A 19,382-nucleotide genomic window follows, 5' to 3' on the forward strand; every position below is an offset into this window, starting at 1 on the left:
ATCCTTGCATGTATTTTTGCCCCACGTATAAGTAACTGCCTTGTCCTTCTTGTGTCTTTATACTGACATGCAACCAGCTGCTTGTTCCTGAGGGCACCTCAGTATGGATTAAGAAGCCCTTTTTCTATACTGTCATGCCCTTTTTCTATACCCCTGTCATGGGTGCAGGTAGATTTTAGGGTAACCTATGACACTATACAAACCATTTCAGGACTGATTCTTTCTCCCACTTCCTTGTACTAGCAAGTGCACATCATTTGAAGCAGTAAAACAGACTTTTAAAAGGTTTTCTTCACTACTTCACATCAAAAGAGCATCTTTTATTTCTTCCACACGTTGTGCAGTGGGAGCCCTGCTCTGCCGTGCGCAGTTTTAGCTGTAACTTCCTCTTCTGCTCTTCCTTCAGAGGCCCTGCACCGCCCCTATGGTTGCGATGTTGAACCCCAGGCGCTGAACGAAGCCATCAGGTGGAGCTCCAAGGAGAACCTGCTGGGAGCCACTGAGAGCGATCCCAACCTCTTTGTTGCACTTTATGATTTTGTAGCAAGCGGTGACAACACGCTCAGCATCACCAAAGGTGAGCCTCCAAGTTGCAGAGCGGCCATAGGCTGTATGCTTAGCAAGAGAAAATAGAACGCTGAATGCTTCTGTTGTTCCACTGGAAAGAGTGAGCGCAGTTAGCAGTTATTCTGTAACCAAGGATTACAAGCCTGTGGTCTCTCTTGTGTTGGAGAGACGCCTGCTGGGCAGTTCTAGTACTGATACACTGTGGAGTACTTGGCCAAGGATGTAGCTCAAGTACATCCAGACTCGCCAGCTCCCTGACTGTGAGACATCTCTGTGAGGCAGAGGAGAACCTTTACATTATCCGTGATGACAGAATTCAGGAGCTTCCAGTTGCAGCCAGATCAAGAAATAAGAACATCACAGAGCAAGTTCTGTTTAGCAAGTATATCAGGTTAACAATTCTGCATAGCTGTTAGAAAACCAAATGCCATTTAAAGCTTTGGGATGGAGGCAAACCTCATTCTTCCAAGAAAAAAGGAAAACAGTTTTCTAGTCTGAAGCGTGGACTGCAAGAAGCTTTGTGAGCTCATTGCTTCCATTGCAATAACTTAGTCAAGTGTTCTGGCTGAAACTTTACTCATAAGTACTTGGCATATACCAGTTTAGTTGGGTCACTGCTGCAAGATTATATTGTTTAGCTACGAACCGAGGCGTAGTCAGCTGGTAGTGAATGTCTCTACTAATGAGGCCCAGTAGATCCCATTGTGCTTACATTGCTTTCTTTCCTCCTGGGTCGTAGGTGAGAAGTTGCGAGTCCTGGGTTACAACCAGAATGGTGAATGGAGTGAGGTACGTTCGAAGAATGGGCAGGGCTGGGTACCGAGCAACTACATCACACCAGTGAACAGCCTGGAGAAGCACTCGTGGTATCATGGGCCGGTGTCACGCAGCGCAGCAGAGTATCTGTTAAGCAGCCTCATCAATGGCAGCTTCCTGGTTCGTGAGAGCGAGAGCAGCCCAGGGCAGCTGTCCATCTCGCTCAGGTACGAGGGACGTGTCTACCACTACAGGATCAACACCACCTCCGATGGAAAGGTAAGGATTTCTGCACGGCACTGTGGGGAAAGGAAATCTGGCTGCCTTCTGCAAGGGAAAATTGCACAGATGAACATCCATTTGCTCAGAACAAGTACTCTAACATCCGGTTCTATCACTTGTTTTTTCTTTCTTCTTTCCAAATCTATTGGAATGTTTTTACTGTATCCATTTTCCAGCATAACTGAAAGCTCTCAGCAGCCTTTACCTATCAGATTCCTGGTTCGTTCCTGACAGGTGTACGTGACAGCAGAAAGCCGTTTCAGCACGCTAGCAGAACTAGTGCACCATCACTCCACAGTAGCAGACGGGCTGGTGACGACTCTGCATTACCCAGCACCCAAGTGCAATAAGCCCACTGTGTATGGAGTGTCCCCCATCCACGACAAGTGGGAGATGGAGCGGACTGACATCACCATGAAGCACAAACTCGGGGGAGGGCAGTACGGTGAGGTGTATGTTGGTGTCTGGAAGAAATACAACCTCACCGTTGCTGTGAAAACATTAAAGGTGAGTTTTCAGATCGTTGCGTGCTGTTACTTTGGTCAGCATTGACGATAAGTAGAAGGAAATTGTAAGTTTCTCAGTCTTACCACCTAACGATGTGACTGTCTGAGAATGGAGTGTGGTGATCTGCATGAAATCTGTGCTTGGAGAGTAGCTTTGCAGAACAAAGGTAGCTTGTCGAGCTTGCAGCAGTGCAGGTGGTTAGAAACAACTTGGAATCTTGGCCCAATGGGCTCCTGCAGGAGCTGCACGTCCAAGCCGGCTCTGTAGGTGTGGTTACCACTTCCACTTCCCCCAGAAAAGCTGTGGAAGCTGTAACAAGTCAAAGGTGTTGAAAGTACGTTCTACAACTTCTCCCATCCTTCTGGAAAAATTCAGCTTCTCCATTTTTATTTCTCTTAGAGCCTTCCGTTTGTTTCAACATGGCTGCTGCTGAATGTTAACATTTTAGGTCCACCCCTCCACCTAAATAAGGGAGATTTCAATCTTAATTTTTACAGCTAGGCAGAACTAAGTGACTTTTAGAGCCTTCCCTTCTCCAGCCACAATAGATACCTTGTTGGTAGAACCTCGGGCTTTCCAGGGGCTGCACATCTGTAGGTTGGCTGTGCTGCAGGGCAGCTTTTCAGGGGTGTTATGCCATTTTTGCTTTAGTAAAAGCCAAAACATCAGAATGAAGGTAAGGGTACCATTCAGCTAGAATACGTAGCATTGAGCAAACCTTGGTCGTGAGGACAAATCTTCTCTTCTGTGTTTGTCTAGGAAGATACCATGGAAGTGGAAGAGTTCTTGAAAGAGGCTGCTGTGATGAAGGAAATCAAGCACCCAAATCTGGTGCAGTTATTAGGTTAGTGAAACACCTTGATCTCACTGTTCTTATTCAGGTTTCTGCCAAAATATAATCCACCTTGTTTCAAAAGAGAGGCCCATTTATTTATGTAATTTTCTGAATCAGGTCAGGTTATGGGGTGGTATTTTTGATTGCTTTCTCCTTAATATAGCAGAGCTGAGACACCAGTTTTAAATAAAACATCAGATACTGTCACATTAGTGACACAACTTTGCTCCTGGGGCACTGTGTAAAGCTTGCAGGATCAGCCCCCTGTTAAACTGTACCATTGGCTTTAGCCATTCTGCTGGGTTCAGTTCTCAGTGAAGTCAGATTCCTCTTCTACTGAGTTAAACCAGCCTTTACAAAATTACATGCAAAGATCCTTAATGAGAGGTTTAAAACCTTTACCGGTGTTTAGTTCCATCTGGACTTTTGCTGTCTTTGGGAGCAAAGCTGTCAAGCCAAGCCGAGAACGAAAGGAAAAATGTGAAGGATGTGAAGGATTTTAATGATGTCATCTATTCTGTACCCAGTTTAAAGATGGGCACAGATGGAGCGGTCACCCAGCCCTGTCTGCTTCCAGACTAGAACGATTTCCCATTAGAGATGCATTTTTGCTCCTGTATGTGGATAATGGTATCAGCGCGCATTCAGCAGCGCTGCAGTGAGAGTTCACAGAGATTTGACACGAGCGTCCTGTTGCCTTCCTCCTCCACTCATACGCTCTTTGTACATAACTGCAGTGACTGCAGCAAGGAGTAATCTGAGCAGTGTGTGAGAACGCGGCTTTAGGAGCAGGTCCCACTGCTCCGATCCCTTACCCAGCTGGCATTCATGGCAGTGCCTCACATTACTCTGTCGTGACATTGCAGCCTGGATATCTTGCTCACTGACAGGTCCCCACTTCCAGTTGGCCACTCTTAGGTTTAGGAGAAGAGGGAAAGGAAAGTAAATAATGGGTGTTCAAAATGGTGATTATAATCACCAGTAATAAACACCCAATAATGGGTTTTTCATTCTGTAACCCTCCAAGCAACAATGCATAGTATGTATACATACAATATACATCCTGTAAGTATATCACATAGGAGGAGTGGTGCTTTTGTAGTCACGTTTCTCATCATACACATCACAGATGTGTAAATAGGAGCAGTGAACTTTAAGCTGGGCTGCACTGATCCAGGTCTTGTAGATGAAAGGCCTGGATTTTAGAGAAGCTCTCGTTGTTACAAACTGCAACAGATGGGAATTAAATCAGGCATACTGGTAAGCTCAGGAGGAACCAGCAGCTTTACTCACATGCCTTCTCCTCACTGCTAGGTGTGTGTACCCTGGAGCCCCCTTTTTACATCGTGACGGAGTACATGCCTTATGGGAACTTGCTGGACTACTTACGGGAATGCAACCGGGAGGAAGTGAGTGCTGTTGTGCTGCTCTATATGGCCACTCAGATATCCTCTGCTATGGAGTACCTGGAGAAGAAGAACTTCATTCACAGGTGGGTAAGAAGGTATTGAGAAGCAGAAAGGGACAAGCTCTGCCAACACAAGACTGTGTTTAAATGCCCCACGTGCTTTCTTGTTCATACAGGGACCTGGCAGCACGGAACTGCTTAGTTGGAGAAAACCATGTGGTGAAGGTGGCTGACTTTGGCTTAAGTAGGCTGATGACTGGAGATACCTACACTGCTCATGCTGGAGCCAAGTTCCCAATCAAGTGGACTGCTCCTGAGAGCCTGGCCTATAACACCTTTTCCATCAAATCAGATGTGTGGGGTAAGAAAACTCCACTGATACATTCTGTTTCACTTTGGTTTCTAATTTGCCACCCTGGAGAGTAAAGTGTATCCTGGCCTGGGCAGGAACACAGGAGGAACATGCCAGGCCACAACTTCACAAACTGCTAATGCCTTCAGCTAGGCTGGCCTGAACAATCTGCAGCAAAGAAGTTCTGCTTCTAGCTGCAGCGAATGCTAAAACGTAAGAGCAGCATACCATGTGGGCAGCCTTATGACCAAGGGTTTCATTTTCCTCCTTTTGCAGCCTTTGGGGTGCTGTTATGGGAAATTGCTACCTATGGGATGTCACCGTACCCAGGCATTGACCTCTCTCAGGTGTATGATCTGCTGGAAAAGGGCTATCGGATGGAACAGCCGGAGGGATGCCCTCCAAAGGTTTATGAACTGATGAGAGCATGTGAGTATCTTCTTCCAGTCTGGGGAACAAAGCCTGGCAGGGGTGGGAGAAACCTGTAGTCAGCTCCTAAGGCCTTACTTCTTAGATGCCATTGTGTGAGCTGATGTGGAAAGTCTCTGTCACCCGAGACGTACCTGGACACTGATGCAAAGTGAGTCTGGTCTGTAGGGAACAAGAACTCTCAAAAGCTGTCATCTCTGATTACAGCCAGGTGGCTTTTTGTGGCAAATTGTACTGTCACTTGTGAGCAGGTCTCTTCATATGGAACATACCAAAAAAGAAGGAAATGTAGTTCTTGGCAAACACAGCACCTCTGCAGGAGACAAGCAGCTGGCGGGGTTGCACAAACTCATCCTCCAAGTGTGCTAATGAAATAATAACAAATTATCTCCTACCTGTGACTGACTTACCCTGCTTTCTCGCACTGCAGGTTGGAAGTGGAACCCACCAGACCGACCTTCCTTTGCTGAGACCCACCAGGCTTTTGAAACCATGTTCCACGACTCGAGCATCTCAGAGGGTGAGAGCCCCTGTTGTTTTGTTCTGCGGGGAGAGAAGGATGCATGCCTATCACGTTCAGTTTCCGATTGCAGAAATGAGTGTAGTGAAATACTGTTCTATCAGCTTTTACTTAAAAAATCTGCCTCAGCACCTGGATTTTCTACTTAGCTGTTCTTTTAGGAGAAAATCTGTGCAACTCAACTTTCAAATCTGGTCAGCTAGGAGAGGTGTGATACCAAGCAAACGAGCACAATTGCTTCAGCATCTCTCAACTATGAAGCCAATCCACGCACTTCCCTACTATAGAAAAATCACACCAGGTGAAATTCGACCAGGGAGGATCCGTAACAGGCACATCAAGGGACCCACACAAACAATAACCTGGGGCTGTCCAGGAGGTTTTTTGTTAGTGTTTTTAAATCACATACTCTGTGTTGGTACTGGGGAGGAAACATGAAATCTTCATTTCTAATAGAGACATGCAGCGTTTTGCCTCAAAGCAGCTTAGGTCCAGAGTCAGAAAGGACACAACTCTGGTGTAATTAACAAGAGGCACCTTATTTAGAAAGGGAAGAAAACACATTCATTGGGAAGTTCAGCTCTTGAGCAACCTTAACCCAGCAGAGAGCTGGATATATACCAAACCCTCACTTGGACAGATCCTACCACCATTTTTTTGGCTGTATTTACAAAGATGTAAGTAAGTTTGAATTCTGTTTGTAAAACATGGTTTACCCCAAGCACCTCTGGGTTGGCATAAAGCTAAATTCACAACCTACTTGTGTTCTCAGTCACGTCTTCTTGCTGGTCTGGGACTACAGTAGAGATCCATAATTTATTGTCTTCTGCTGCTGGATTTGTTCCAACCATTCCTCTTACTGTTCCTCCTTACAGAGGTAGCAGAGGAGCTTGGAAGAACAGCCTCCTCCTCATCCATTGTTCCTTACCTGCCCCGGCTGCCCATGCTTCCCTCCAAGACAAGAACACTGAAGAAACAGGCAGAGAACAAGGAGAACATTGAAGGAACGCAGGATACCCTGGAGCATTCGGCATCCAGCTCCGCGCCAGGTATGAGCACGAGGGCACTCACACTGAGGCTGTGTGTGTTCTGGGGTAGATCTGCTCCCACTGTCAGTTGTCAGACAAGCAGAAGGGAACAGAACATCCACCAGCTGGAGGTCTTTCAACCGAGTATCCTGCCAGGATGGCTTGTAAAATGTCACATTCTAGTCAAGGTAATGATTAATGGTGTTGGCTTCTTTCAGTTTGTGGCCTGACTGTAGGACTTATATTACTGCGACAGGAGAGGCAGGGATGTGGATACTCTTCCTGGATTAGTGAGGTGGAGAGACCTGAATGATGGCAGATTTGCTCCCTGAGGGATGAAATGACTCGTGGGGATGAGCCCTGCGTGGTCTTGTTCTTCAGTGACAGAATGATACAGAGTGGGGTGGGAGCCTGGGCACAGTGCAGGTGTCACTTCACTTCTCATTCCTGAGAAAGCAGAGGAACTGCTCTCGACAACTGAGATGATGTCTGTACAGGCACAGTTCTTTGGGTCAAGCAGACCTCTCCGCTCTGCTCTCAGTTGGGACATGAAGCAGTTCTGTGGCATATGTGTATGTGGGGCTTCAGCTTTCTTCAGCTTTTCATAAGCAGGCACTCAAGTGAACTCCCATCCAGCCAAAGTATTCTAGGCTGGTGCTTCGAGCAGCTGTGTCTTGAGGGCTGTTTGCAGGGTCCTTTCAGTTAATCCCATTGCATTTCTTTCTTTAAAATTCGATTTAACTGTATTTTAAAGATAACAGCTTTCAAACTGAAACTGACAATTCAGCTCTTCCCTTATACTTTGCGGTGTCAGGGGAAGGAGAAAAGAACTGCAGCAAGGGGGTAGGAAACAGAGAAAAGAGCAGCTTCACTTTCTCCTGACCTTCTCCTAATCTGCCTCCCCAGACAGCAGCCAGGTCACACATGTACAGTGTTAAAAAAGAAAGCAGACCAGCGCAGAAATAGAAGTGCCACCTTCCTCCCTCAGTCTTTCTCTGCAGATCCCGTGTAAAGGAGATGTTGGGCCCTTAAAGCCTGCTGCAGGATAGGGAGGTGGAAATGGAAATGAATTTTGCGGATTCGTTCTTGTTTCTTCCCAGGTTTTATCAGGAGCACACAGCCAACAAGCAGGTCTCCCGCGCTGCCTCACAAGCAGAGGGACAAGTCACCCAGCAGCCTGCTGGAGGATGCCAAAGAGACCACTTTCACCAGGGACAGAAAAGGTGGCTTCTTCAGCTCCTTCATGAAGAAGAGGAATGCTCCCACGCCTCCCAAGCGCAGCAGCTCCTTCCGGGAGATGGAGAATCAGCCCCACAAGAAATACGAGTTAACGGGTAACTTTTCATCTGTTGCTTCCTTGCAGCACGTGGATGGGTTCGCTTTTGCTCCCACGCAGCAGGACACAAACCTGGCACCACCCAAGTGCTACAGTGGGGGCTTTGCGCAGAGGACCTTCTACAATGATGATGGCACTGGTACCAGCAGCGGTGGGGGTGTGAGCACCGGTGGTGGGTGGTCTGGCATCACAGGTTTCTTTACACCACGCTTGATTAAAAAGACACTGGGTCTACGACCAGGAAAGCCCACTGGCAATGAGGAAGCATCGAAGCCTTTTCCAAGGTCAAACTCTACATCTTCCATGTCCTCAGGGCTTCCAGAGCAGGACAGGATGGCAATGACCCTTCCCAGAAATTCCCAGAGGTCAAAAATCCAGCTGGAACGGACCGTGTCCACCTCCTCTCAGCCTGATGAGAGCACAGGGAGGGCAAATGACCTGCTGCCCAAAAGGTTTGAAGAAGGTTCCGCTTTGACTAGAGAAAGACCAAAAGCAAAACTCTTGCCAAGGGGTGCCACAGCTCTCCCTTTCCGAACCCCTTCCAGTACAGAGGAAAAGGAGACTGCAGGGCTAGCAGCAACTGCTAAAAGCAAAGAAAAAAACAGTGGCCCAAGGCAAGGGGCCCTCGAGGATGGCGAGAGAGCGGGGTGGTCCTCTCCGGTAAAGGCTGCAGCAATACTTCCAACCACTCATAACCACAAAGTGCCAGTCCTAATCTCACCCACTCTGAAACACACTCCAGCAGATGTGCAGCTCATTGGCACAGACTCTCAGGGTAATAAATTTAAGCTCTTATCTGAGCATCAGGTCACTTCTTCCGGCGACAGGGACCGGCCCAGACGGGTAAAACCAAAGTGTGCTCCGCCTCCACCACCAGTGACGAGGCTCCTCCAGCAGCCGGCTGCCTGCTCGGATGCAGCAGAAGAGCTGAGCAATGCGGCAGGAGCGCAGCACGAGTCGAGCGAAGGGAGCAAGAAGGCAGCAGCAGCACCTGTCGGTGGGAAATCTGGGAGGCCCGCGATGCCTCCACCTCAAGTGCCTCTGTCGTCGTCTTCCACCTCCCCAGTGAAAATGGCCAACGGCACAGCTGGTGCAAAGGTAGCGTTAAGAAAGACCAAACAGGCAGCTGAGAAAATCCCAGCAGACAAAATCAGCAAGGAAGCGCTGCTGGAGTGCGCCGACCTTCTCTCAAGTGCCATCGCTGAGCCGACACCAAACAGCCAGCTGGTGGACACGGGGCATCAGCTGTTGGATTACTGCTCAGGCTACGTGGACTGCATTCCACATACACGCAACAAATTTGCCTTCCGGGAAGCCGTGAGCAAACTGGAACTCAGCCTGCAGGAGCTGCAGGTGTCCTCAACAGCTGCTGGCATCCCTGGGGCAAACCCCGTCCTTAATAACTTATTGTCGTGCGTCCAAGAAATCAGCGATGTGGTGCAAAGGTAGCTACTGTCAATCTGGGTAAGAGAAATACACCTGGGGTTGGGGGGGGGCTTTTTTCTGTACTGATGCTTTCAAAAGGAAAGACTGATACTTGAGTATGTGAAGTACCTCAGATCACTGAGTTCTCACGTTTACAAGTTCATCTCAGAAAATGGGGATGGAGAGGGTAGATTCAAGCTGTAAGGGGCAGAACATCAAGTATTTGTCCCTACCTTGCCGGTCCGGTCTGCCTGCTATGGCAAGGTGAGGAAGATCCTCGCTCCTCCCTTTGAGAGGCAGGAGAATCGATGACAGGTTCTCGCTCTGGGAAGGACGGTCTGGCAGCCGGAATGCTGGAGTGGCTGCTGGCCCCTTGGCTGTACAGACGCACCCCATCAGCACTAACACACGCTTTTGGGCTCCTGACAAGGCGAGGAAGGGCCCTGGGGCTCTGCTGGTACCAGCTGCTGAGCGGTCCTGGCTGGGCGGCTCTGAAGGAGCAGGCTGCGTGCAGCTGGGGGCAGGTCTAATGCACTGACAGTATTCAGAGCTGCTGGAGGTAGATGCACTAGCCTCAGTGGCTTACTTCCACAGTGCTGTTGCTGCTGTAATGAGAACTGCAAAATTAGTTAATATATGAAATTATCCCTTTTCCCTCTTGTCCACCTCATCTTCCACATGTTCTCGTCTTCATTGTAGCTGAGGCATCAGGAATGCTGGGCAGACTTACCACTGGAATTACCCCCTTCCCACCACACTGCCTTCACTCAGTCGATTCCTATTTCTAGTGGTCTAGCATGAGTGCTGCTTGATGGTCATTGGTTGTGAGTAGTTTGGGGCTCTTGCACAACTTGCCAGTGTTAATGGGATGGGGTGGGGTGTTGCTTTTGGTTTTTTTAAAGGCTCTACGTTGTTTTTAACTCGTTACCAAGTCGGCTCCCCAGTTCAGTTTCAGCACCTTGAGGCCCATGGCAGGCAAGGCAGAACCTCTGCCACCAGCAGCTCCTGGCTGCAATCTGCTGACCTGCAGCAGGCAGTGCTGGAGCTGGGAGAACAGCCCGGCCTGCCTGCAGGTCTCCCTGCACCGCTCCCTCCCCCTGACACTGCACAGCCACATTACAGCCCTTCCTGGGACTTGTTGCTCTTGCTTACCAGTCTTGCAGGCTTCCACCATCCAGGGCTGTGAAGGTGACTGGGTATGTCAGCACACGAGTCACGGCCGTCCTTTGTTAGTTTATGTGTTTTGACAACTGGACCAGAATCTCCTGCTGTGTGAACTGCGCTCTGCCTGGAACGTGACAGAGGTGTCAGGGCCTTGCTTGGGGAGCTCCCACTGGAACACAGTGCTGGCGGTCCCAGCAGGCAGGCAGCCACGTGGCTGGACTCCTTCTGTCCTGGTGTTGTTGGTTGACTGTTGTGGCCTCAGAAAGCTGGCGTGCTGTGCGTGTGCACGGCGTCCTGAGAGCTAAAGGACTGGCAAGTACAGAGACCTCAACTACTTGTTGGTTAGAGAAGAAGCAAACAGGCCTGATAACCTGCATCCAAATACCCGTTACCCTGCATGCTGCTGCTCACTTCACACTGTTTGTGATGATAGAGGATCTGGCTTGCTTTGCACCTTAAATCTTTTATTTTATTGTTTTTTGCTAAAATGCTTTTTTTGTTGTTTTTTAACTTGTTTTCAAAGCATGACTGTGCTGCTTTTAGGTTGAGCGTTTAGGGTTGAGCCGGGGCTCAGCTGTGAACTCAGATGGTTGGCACTCAGGCATCCTTTGTGTGCCCACAGGCATCGCCCTGTTGGTGCTCAGCAGCAGGCTGGGGCTCTTGGTGCACACCTCTGGTGTTCCCATGGAGCACCGTGAGACGTGGCCGGCTGCGTCTGAGAGCCCTGCTGTTATTTACTGCTCTGTGGTAGATAAAGCTGTGTGTCACGCTGCACGAATGCACACCAGTGGAGCAGTACAGCCAGGTGAAACGGCCCACGTGTGCTTCACTGTCAAACCACGTGAAATAACAAATAAAACCCCAATCCTTCCACCCCAATCATAGGTATGGAGGTGAATTCATTGTTCCCACCAGTCAGCAAGCTGATCCCTTCTTAGTGGGGTCATGGTCCTTACCTCGTGGCCCACCTGGAAGCGCCTGCTGCCTCATTCTGCAGTAAGACTTCCAGCTTGTCCTGGATCTCCACCTGCAGCTCCCCGGGGCACTCACCCAGCAGGGATGCTGAGCACCTACCAGTTCTCTTGTAGGCTTTACCGAGGGCTTTTGTGGTTTACCTTACCTGCTTCGGCCATCTTTATTGAACGTGTGCGTCACTGCACACCAGACTGGCTGCCTTTGGAAAGCTGACCCATAAAGGGAAAAAATCTTAAGGCGTTGCTTCATGTTGCCTTCTTAACAGTCAGGAGGAGTGGAAGGGTATGGGAGCTTCCTTGGTGTCAGAGGGGCCGGTCCTGTTTGCCCTGCAGACAATCGTGTAGGTTCATCGCTGTAGTGCTTCTCAGCCCAGTCAAAGCTGACTGGAACTGAAGCGGTTATTCTCAGGGGAAAGGTATTTTAACCAGAACATTCTACAAGTGTTCTTCCAGTTCTGCTGAGTGTTTTAAAAGAAGCTTTTTTACGTGTATTATTTCCTGAATATGGGTCTTCCAGAAAAGCTCCCACAAAAGTGATAGAATAGCAAACGATTCCCGATTCCTAATTATCACAACAGACCTTTCAACTCCTTCGTGCCCTACTTAAGAAACAAACTGTGCCCAGCAAAGGGCCGGCTGCCCTCCCCGTGCTTGCTTTCTCTGACTGCTGCCTGTTTTCTCCTCCCCCACAGAGACAGTGGGCAGGGACACAGCTGTGGGCAGTCGGGAGAAGCAGAATTCACCTGCTCTCCCAGGATCACACACAGTTGAGGCAGCTCCTCTCCCACCACTATTACAGGTCCTTTCCCTCTTCTAGATTTGCCTTTCTGCTCAGCCTTAAAGGTGTCAACCGTAGCAGCTTCTCTGCTTCCAGCTTTGCTCACGGTCTGTGTCAAGTACTGTATGGATGGCAAAGCCCCGCCGTTACTTCTTCCAGTGAAGAGCATCTCTTGCTCCACGCTTTGTGGATAAGACAACCTCCTCTTGTGTTTCCTTTCTTCACCGCTGTGAGGCCTCCTGTGGTGAAGATGCAAATGCAGCTGGGCTCTCTCCCTTGCACTACTGCAGCCTAGAATTGAAGGCAGTCATCTTTGCAGCAGGGGTGGCAGACCATAGTGCTTGGGAATGCTCAGAGCCCGGAGCAAGGCAGCGTGGGGCATTTCTCTCCCTACCTCCCAGGGGAGCAGCCGGCCCGCAGGTGCAGCTCTGCACCATATGCCCTTCTTAACCCTGGGCACAGCAGTGCACGTGGCAGCGCACACAACTGGTTGTACTTCTCACCAGCGCTGGCATCCTTGGTCTTAGGATGACATCAAACCTCACAGCTGAGAGAGCAGAGCTGAACAGAGCAGCACTCCTGATGCAGGACACGGGGCTGTTTTCTCTGTTCCTTGTCCTCACAGAGGAGGCTGCTGCTGAGCACCGCTGGCCCAGTGTCAGCAGGAGCAGCTGGTGCAAATGGGCCGTGGGCACTGGGGTTCTCTCAGGCCTGGAGTGGAGAACGAACCCTCAGCTTATCCCCTGGTGGTAGGAAGTGGCAGCTTCTGGGACGGATCTGCAGTGCCTGTGGGATGCCTGTACCAAAGGAGGTCATCTTTCCAGCACGGTGTGGAGCTCGGCATGGCACGCTGTGGGTATCAGTAGTGAGCTCACAGAGGGCAGGAATGGATTAAATGAAACACGTTAATCACCAATCACTCGACAGTGTTGTCAACTGTTTTGTTTTTAATTGTTATTGTAATATATTTTGGTTGTTTTTCTAATTTAATTCTCTCACTATCGTCTGACTGTGAACTGCGAACAGTGTTAAACTTGATGTAAATAAGGCCCTTGGAAGGGTCTCTTTGCCTGTCGTTCCACAAAGTTTTGCCAATTTGCATTTTGTTTTAAATAAAGGTTGCAATATTTTATTGGCAAAAAAACCAAACCCTTGCCTGGACATTGCTTTATTTTTTGTTTCAAGCACATTTGAACCCGCACTGTGCTCACCCAAAGCCACTTACTCAAAAAGCAAAACCCTACAGACCTCAGGCTGGCTTACACAAGTGACCGAGCAGATCAGCTGGTTGTAAAGCAGAGCCTGGACTGTGCTGTTCTGCAGGGCTGCATCCGCACTGAAGAGCTGCCTTCCCTTGGGCACCTCTCTGCTGTTTCTAGGACTGATGACTGCGATGAAATGACCATCCATAAGCCAGCTCCAAGCAGTGCCTGATAAAAGTAGACATAACACTTAGGTCCGGCCTTGAGACAGCAGCCAGGCTTAAGCTAACTTTGTACAGAGAAAAGAAGATGAGCAGCTGGCTCACCTCCCTGCCTTGGATCACACAGCCTCGTTAGATTAGATCCATGATCTCAGAGGCTGCAGAGCAGTGCTCAGCCTGTCCCTGCAGTGGTGCTGCTCAGCACTGGCACTGCTGAGAGGTTCCAAGCTTAAAATAGATCAAAGGTCTGCACATGAGGCAGCCGAGCCGTCCTTGGCAGCTGCTGATTCACCTCACTGTGCAGCAGCTGTGTTGGAAGGGAGTTTTGACCTAGAGGTCACAAAGCGATTCCTGTATCACTGCTGAAATATTTTGGTCCTGCCCTAACATTCTTATCACCTGGCAAGTACCCAGACAGCAAACAGCCCCTTGGTGTAGGAATGCTGATACCAGCCAAAACCCCACAGCATACTGGGGGGGAAGGAAAAAAATCTTATTCCAGCTCTGAAAACCAGAATTCAATTGCAACCTGTTCTTTCACCCACTGTCCTCCTCAGCTGCCCTTTGCCCATGTCCAGCTCTCCCCAAACCAGGTCCTGCAATGCAGCAAATGCGCTCTTCATCAAATGGCTCAGAGAAGTGATTTCAGCAGGAGCTCACCTCGTCACACAGCTGCTTCCATGGAACTAAAGACCAAGAGAGGGGAGGGAAGGCCACTCCAAAGCAAAGGCTGTAGGTTTAACATCTCATTTAACATCTATGCTAATAGAGATGAAGCAGTCATTTTCTGTATGTGACTGAGGAAGCTGTGGACAGGGATGAGGCCGCGGCTTCTGCTGGATCAGTCTGGCCTGGGCCCTCGCTAAGTGGCAACAAACTGATGATACCCCCACTCATATGAAACTAAGTAAGCACCTGTCAGCACAACCAAACTTCTGCTTCAGAGTAGAAGGAGGGAGTGAGAAACACCACGTGGTCTTAAAAACCCAGCTGAGCTCATCCTGCTGACACTCCAACCGTAGGGCCAGGCAGGACACACTGCCTTCCCTGTAAGCAGCCCTTGGGGTAACATGGAGTTCAGTTCCTGCCCCTGTGCAGGGGGTGACCTGCTTGCCTGACCTCGTGCAAGGAGAGCAGCTCCTGGCGTACAGAATCACCTTCACCAGGGATGTAGTCCCACCTGGTGTTCAAGGAAGAAAGTAATTGATGCGCTGTGATACAGATTTACAGCCCTGTGCAGAGAAAAGCTTCTCTTCTTTAGGGACAAACACCATCATCCTGGCAACCTCATCCAGGGTTGCTTCTGTGTAGGGAAGTCCACGGGCGAGGAAGGCATCCCGTGCGCAGAGCTTCACGTGGTGGTACTCCAGAGGCAGGAATGGCACGAAGAAATCAACAAGGTTCTCTTCAAGGAGGTGGCTGCGGGCATAACCGTTCTCTGCAGCAAAAAGCAAAACAAGGCAAGCTTCAGCCACCTGAGAGCTGGCACCTCTAGGGCTGAAAGGGAGCAAAAATGACCCAGCTCCTCCCACGTGCCTTGCTGCCATGCTCACTGGGCTGAGCTATGTGGAAGGAGGAAAAGGTACATCAACACTTTTCCAGAGGTTCCCGCAGCACAAAAGCTCCTCATAACAAAGTCCCAGCCTGGTGCTCAGGGGCAGGTTTGTGACTGGGCAGGCTGCCTGCTGCAGCACCCCGGCTCCTACCTGCAAGCTGCAGCATCTCCAGCCGCAGCTGCTGCTCCAGGAGCTCCATGGGGATCTCCTCCCGTGCCCGTCCAGCTCGCCAGAAGTCCAGAGCGACCTCGTTGATGGCACTGCCACCAATATTGCTGCAGACAGAAGAGAAGTCACTTCACCAAGCTGCCGGCCTGAATTGCTCAGAGCTGCCAGCAGCCTCCTCTATAGGCAGAGCTCAGCAGTTCTGTTTACAACAAAGCAATCACTGTGCCCAATCAGCACCTGAAACATTTGTGCAGCTTAATGCTGTTCTAAAGGAATCCACACAGCTATCTTCCATCTTGCCAGCCCAGGCCTGGAGCAGCTGTTTGCTCTCCCAGGTGGGGCCAGGAGCCAACAAAACCTGTGTTTCTGTCAGTACCCTGCCCTGTCTGGGAAGCCACTGACCCCTCAGGTGACACTTGGCTCCACAGCAAACCCTCAGTGAGCCACTGCCAAGTCCAGGCCAGAGGGCAGAGTACGTGGCAGGAGTCCCTTGAGAAGAAAAGGGCCGGGACAGGGACCTTGCCTAGTGGGGGGTGCAGGGTCCAGGCAGCCATTGAGGCTCCCAAGGCAGCCCCCACATGTCAGAAGGCAGCTCCTGGTCTGAGCACCGTCCCAGCAGGGGGCTGGTGATGCTGGAAACCAGCTGGGGTTGCCCAGAGATGTGGTGGAAGCCTTATCCTTAGAGACACTTAAGGTCAGGATGGATGAGGCTCTGAGCACCTGACTGAGCTGTAGGCATCCCTGTTCACTGCAAGGGAGTTGGGCCAGATGATCTTTAAAGGTCCCTTCCAACACAAATGATTCTGTGTGGAGGACTTGGGTCTCATACATATTTTTCCTCATGCATAGAGAGTCCAGACCCATTCCACAGATAGAGAGGAGGCAAAACAAAGAAGCCATCATCACCTTCCCAGCACAGCTCACACCCATCCTGCACCCACCACCCAAGCCCAGCCACAGCTGCAAATCCAGGCCACATCCAGACAAGGCCTGGGCCAGAGCCAGCCATGCAGCAACAGGTTTGTGTCACCAGGCATGATGAAACCCCCCCAGCACTGATTACACACTGCTGCAGTTCAAGACGCCCTGCTCCCTCTGTATGGTGACACAAAGGGGCTGACGTGGGCACTGGGGCTGTGCAGCATGCCAGGTAGGTGGACCAGGGCAGCTCCACACAGCTGGCAGCATGTCTACTCTGCCCAGACTGGACAGGACACATTGGGTCAGCCCTGCGGCACCAGGTCCAGAGTCAGGTCTTCTATGAGCAGAGAAGATTCTCTAGGGAACCGCTGAGCTTGGAGGTCAGCACACTTGCCTGGATGGCAAGAGGTGGGGGTACAACTTCCCTTTCAGACAGAGGGAGGAACTGAATACAATTTCCCCATGTACCAGGCCAGGTAAGTGGGACCTCTCCACATGGTACAGCCACATCCTGCAAGGACCTGTAGTCCTGGCCATGCTCCCTGCAATGCAGAATCTCCCTGCTCAGCCATGCAAGGTGCAGGATGACACCACACTATCCCTGAACCTCAGTGGTGCCCAGGCACCAGCTCAGCTAAGTCTCGGCTCCTCAGCAGCAAAAAGGCAAGCTGGCCATGAGGGCAACCATTCCTTGGAAGAGCTGGGCATCTCTTTCCCTACCTCTGCATTCCAAGCCCCTCATATCACACTCTTTCAGGGGCTCTGTCCCTCCCCATGTCTTTGGAAGCCCAGAAATTACCTGAGGAAGAGGAAGATGGATCTCCGATTATCTTGCCGGCCCTTGTTAGAGCGAGCCATGAAGGGCTTGATGACATCCAGGAGGCCAAAATGAAGTTTCTCTGCCTCATCAAAGATGAACAGCGACTGCTTGCAGAGCTGCATAGTCTCACTTATCTGCTTCTCCAGCTGAACCTGCAGAACAGCAGGCAGGATTGAGGTGCCCGCCACCAGGAGATGGCATAACCAACCCCAGAGCCCTTCCCCTCAGCTTTTACTGATGATGTATGGGACATCCCTTTGGTGAGCTGCTCCCTTTTGTACCCCTTCCCAGTTTCTTGTGCACCCCCAACCTATTGGCTGAGGGGCAGAGCGGGAAAAGCAGAAAACCTTGAAGCAGTGAGCACAGACAGCTCAGCAATAGCTACAACACCAGTGTTATTAGCTCTGCTCCACTCACAAACCCAAAGCACAACACAGTGCAGCTGGTATGAAGAGGCAGCTCCATCCCAGCTAGACCCAGGACACCAGTACACCAGTTCCAGCAGCTCTCACCTTGTAGGAGTCCACGTAGTTGTGGTGGGGGAAATGGAAGAGCGCGATGAACACCCTGACACACTCACTCCTCAGCCCATCCCTGTACAGGTGAGCGGCCACCATGCGGGCCACAAAGTTCTTGCCTGTGCCGGACCAGCCGTGGAAGGAGAGGACCAGAGCCTTCTGCGGCTGTGGGCTCTGCAGGAACCCTCGCACCGCCTGGATGACAACTTCTTTGGCCAAGTGCTGCCCGTGGAGCTGCTTGTGGAGGTCCAGCTCCAGCCCTGGAGAAAATACAGCAAAAGCTCAGCCTTAACCTCAAGCCCGGTTGCTGCTGCTGGGAGCATGAGAAGATGTTGCACAGCACCAAGCCCACAGAGCCCCGTTGGTGGGACTCGTGTCCAAGAGGAGCCTTGAGCTGGCATTAGCAGTGCAGGATTAACAAGGCAGGATACCCTGCTCATATCTGCCACTGACTGCAAAAAGACACAGATCTTTTGCTGACTCCTTTTTCCCTTTGGAAACTGGAGGAAGCCTTTGATGACTACACAGGGCACTGAAGCCCCGATGCTTTCTGTAGTGTTTCCTGAGCTCTGTGTACCACCCAGCAGACTGCATGGAGAGCACAAGTTTCAAGGGTGGTGCAAACCACAGCACTGCACAGAGCACACTTTCTTGCAGCCCAAGAGCTGCAAATGAGTGGTGAGAAGCAGAACTTGGCTCAACCCCTCCTCCCCCAGAAATGCCTTTTATGTGCATCACTTGCTAACATGGGCTTTTTAGAAGAATGAGGAGAACAAAGGAGCCAGCAGCACCCACCTGTGACATTGTTGATGATCCGGCAGTCTCCTGTCTCACAGCACTTGCCAAAACTGCAGTACCAGGTAGAGAGGATCTCCAGGTAATCCTGGCCCACCAGAGGCAAGCTCCAGCCTGCAAAGGTCAGAGCAGAGACAAACTTCATTCTTGCACTGTGCGCCAGCACCCAGGTGTTCCCAGTTAACTGCCACCCTGCCCAGGTGCAGGGCAGCAGATGGGGAGAGGGATAACGAGCTGCAGCTGGCTCCAAGGCAGACGGGTTTACCGGGGACAGAGCGAGGGTAGACACAACATGCTTCCCAGCACAGTGCATGCTGAGCAATGGGGAGTTCCTTCCCACAGAGCCCGTGGGAGTTCGGGATGCAGACCCCGCTAACAAGAGAGGAAGGATCTTACCTGGGCCGGGGCTGGTCTTTTCCTCTTCCTCCTTCCCGCAGCCCTCCTGCCACACCTTGCAAGCCAGGTACTGCCAGTACTGCTTGGACAGAGCTCCCACGGTTCCCAGCTGCTTCTTCACCGCCTCGTACCTCGCTCTGCCCCACGGTGCCGCCTCCGTCGCGGCGTTCTGGCGTTCCTCCGGCGGCCCCCGCTGCTTCCCACGGCTCCCCAGCCCCCCGGAGTCCGCCAGTAGCAGCAGCAGGCAGCAGGCCGGCCCCAGGCAAGACAGCAGCGTGCCCCGACCCATGGCCGCGCGGTCCCTCTGCCCGGCCGGGCTGGGCGCCCGCGGGCTCCCGTCCTCCCTTCGGAGCTGTGAGCTCACTTCCTGCAGCGGCGAAATATTCGGTCCGGGAGCACGGCCAGCAGAGCCCAGGCAGGACGG

General features: G+C 51.1%; 2 protein-coding genes across 3 annotated transcripts in view; one reads left to right on the top strand and one right to left on the bottom strand.

The window, feature by feature from the left end:
- Positions 1 to 14,663, top strand: part of ABL2 (ABL proto-oncogene 2, non-receptor tyrosine kinase) — a 35,222-nt gene extending 20,559 nt beyond the window's left edge. For both annotated transcript variants that reach the window (XM_072343884.1, XM_072343885.1), the window contains exons 2-11: positions 407 to 577; positions 1,307 to 1,602; positions 1,840 to 2,112; positions 2,872 to 2,956; positions 4,262 to 4,439; positions 4,532 to 4,716; positions 4,984 to 5,136; positions 5,567 to 5,656; positions 6,532 to 6,705; positions 7,785 to 14,663. In XM_072343884.1, the coding sequence (XP_072199985.1) occupies positions 407 to 577; positions 1,307 to 1,602; positions 1,840 to 2,112; positions 2,872 to 2,956; positions 4,262 to 4,439; positions 4,532 to 4,716; positions 4,984 to 5,136; positions 5,567 to 5,656; positions 6,532 to 6,705; positions 7,785 to 9,469 (3,290 nt within the window). In that variant the 3' untranslated portion in view covers positions 9,470 to 14,663. The remainder of the gene's footprint in view (positions 1 to 406; positions 578 to 1,306; positions 1,603 to 1,839; positions 2,113 to 2,871; positions 2,957 to 4,261; positions 4,440 to 4,531; positions 4,717 to 4,983; positions 5,137 to 5,566; positions 5,657 to 6,531; positions 6,706 to 7,784) is intronic.
- TOR3A (torsin family 3 member A) lies at positions 9,512 to 19,382 on the bottom strand. The gene is made up of 6 exons (XM_072343887.1): positions 18,959 to 19,382; positions 18,563 to 18,676; positions 17,762 to 18,027; positions 17,229 to 17,401; positions 15,491 to 15,615; positions 9,512 to 15,222 (listed from the first exon to the last, which is right to left on the bottom strand). Exons 1-6 carry the CDS (start codon positions 19,245 to 19,247, stop codon positions 14,972 to 14,974), a joined length of 1,218 nt encoding a protein of 405 aa, XP_072199988.1. The 5' UTR covers positions 19,248 to 19,382; the 3' UTR covers positions 9,512 to 14,971.

The sequence above is a fragment of the Excalfactoria chinensis genome, chromosome 8 (assembly GCF_039878825.1).
Source record: "Excalfactoria chinensis isolate bCotChi1 chromosome 8, bCotChi1.hap2, whole genome shotgun sequence".
Classification (NCBI taxonomy): domain Eukaryota; kingdom Metazoa; phylum Chordata; class Aves; order Galliformes; family Phasianidae; genus Excalfactoria; species Excalfactoria chinensis.

Coding starts and splice junctions, on each gene's coding strand:
- TOR3A (XM_072343887.1), bottom strand. CDS start 19,247: ATGGGTCGGGGCACGCTGCTGTCTTGCCTGGGGCCGGCCTGCTGCCTG. Junction 18,028..18,562: donor GATCATCAACAATGTCACAG/GTGGGTGCTGCT, acceptor TATTTTCTCCAG/GGCTGGAGCTGGACCTCCAC. Junction 17,402..17,761: donor ACTACGTGGACTCCTACAAG/GTGAGAGCTGCT, acceptor GCTGTTCTGCAG/GTTCAGCTGGAGAAGCAGAT.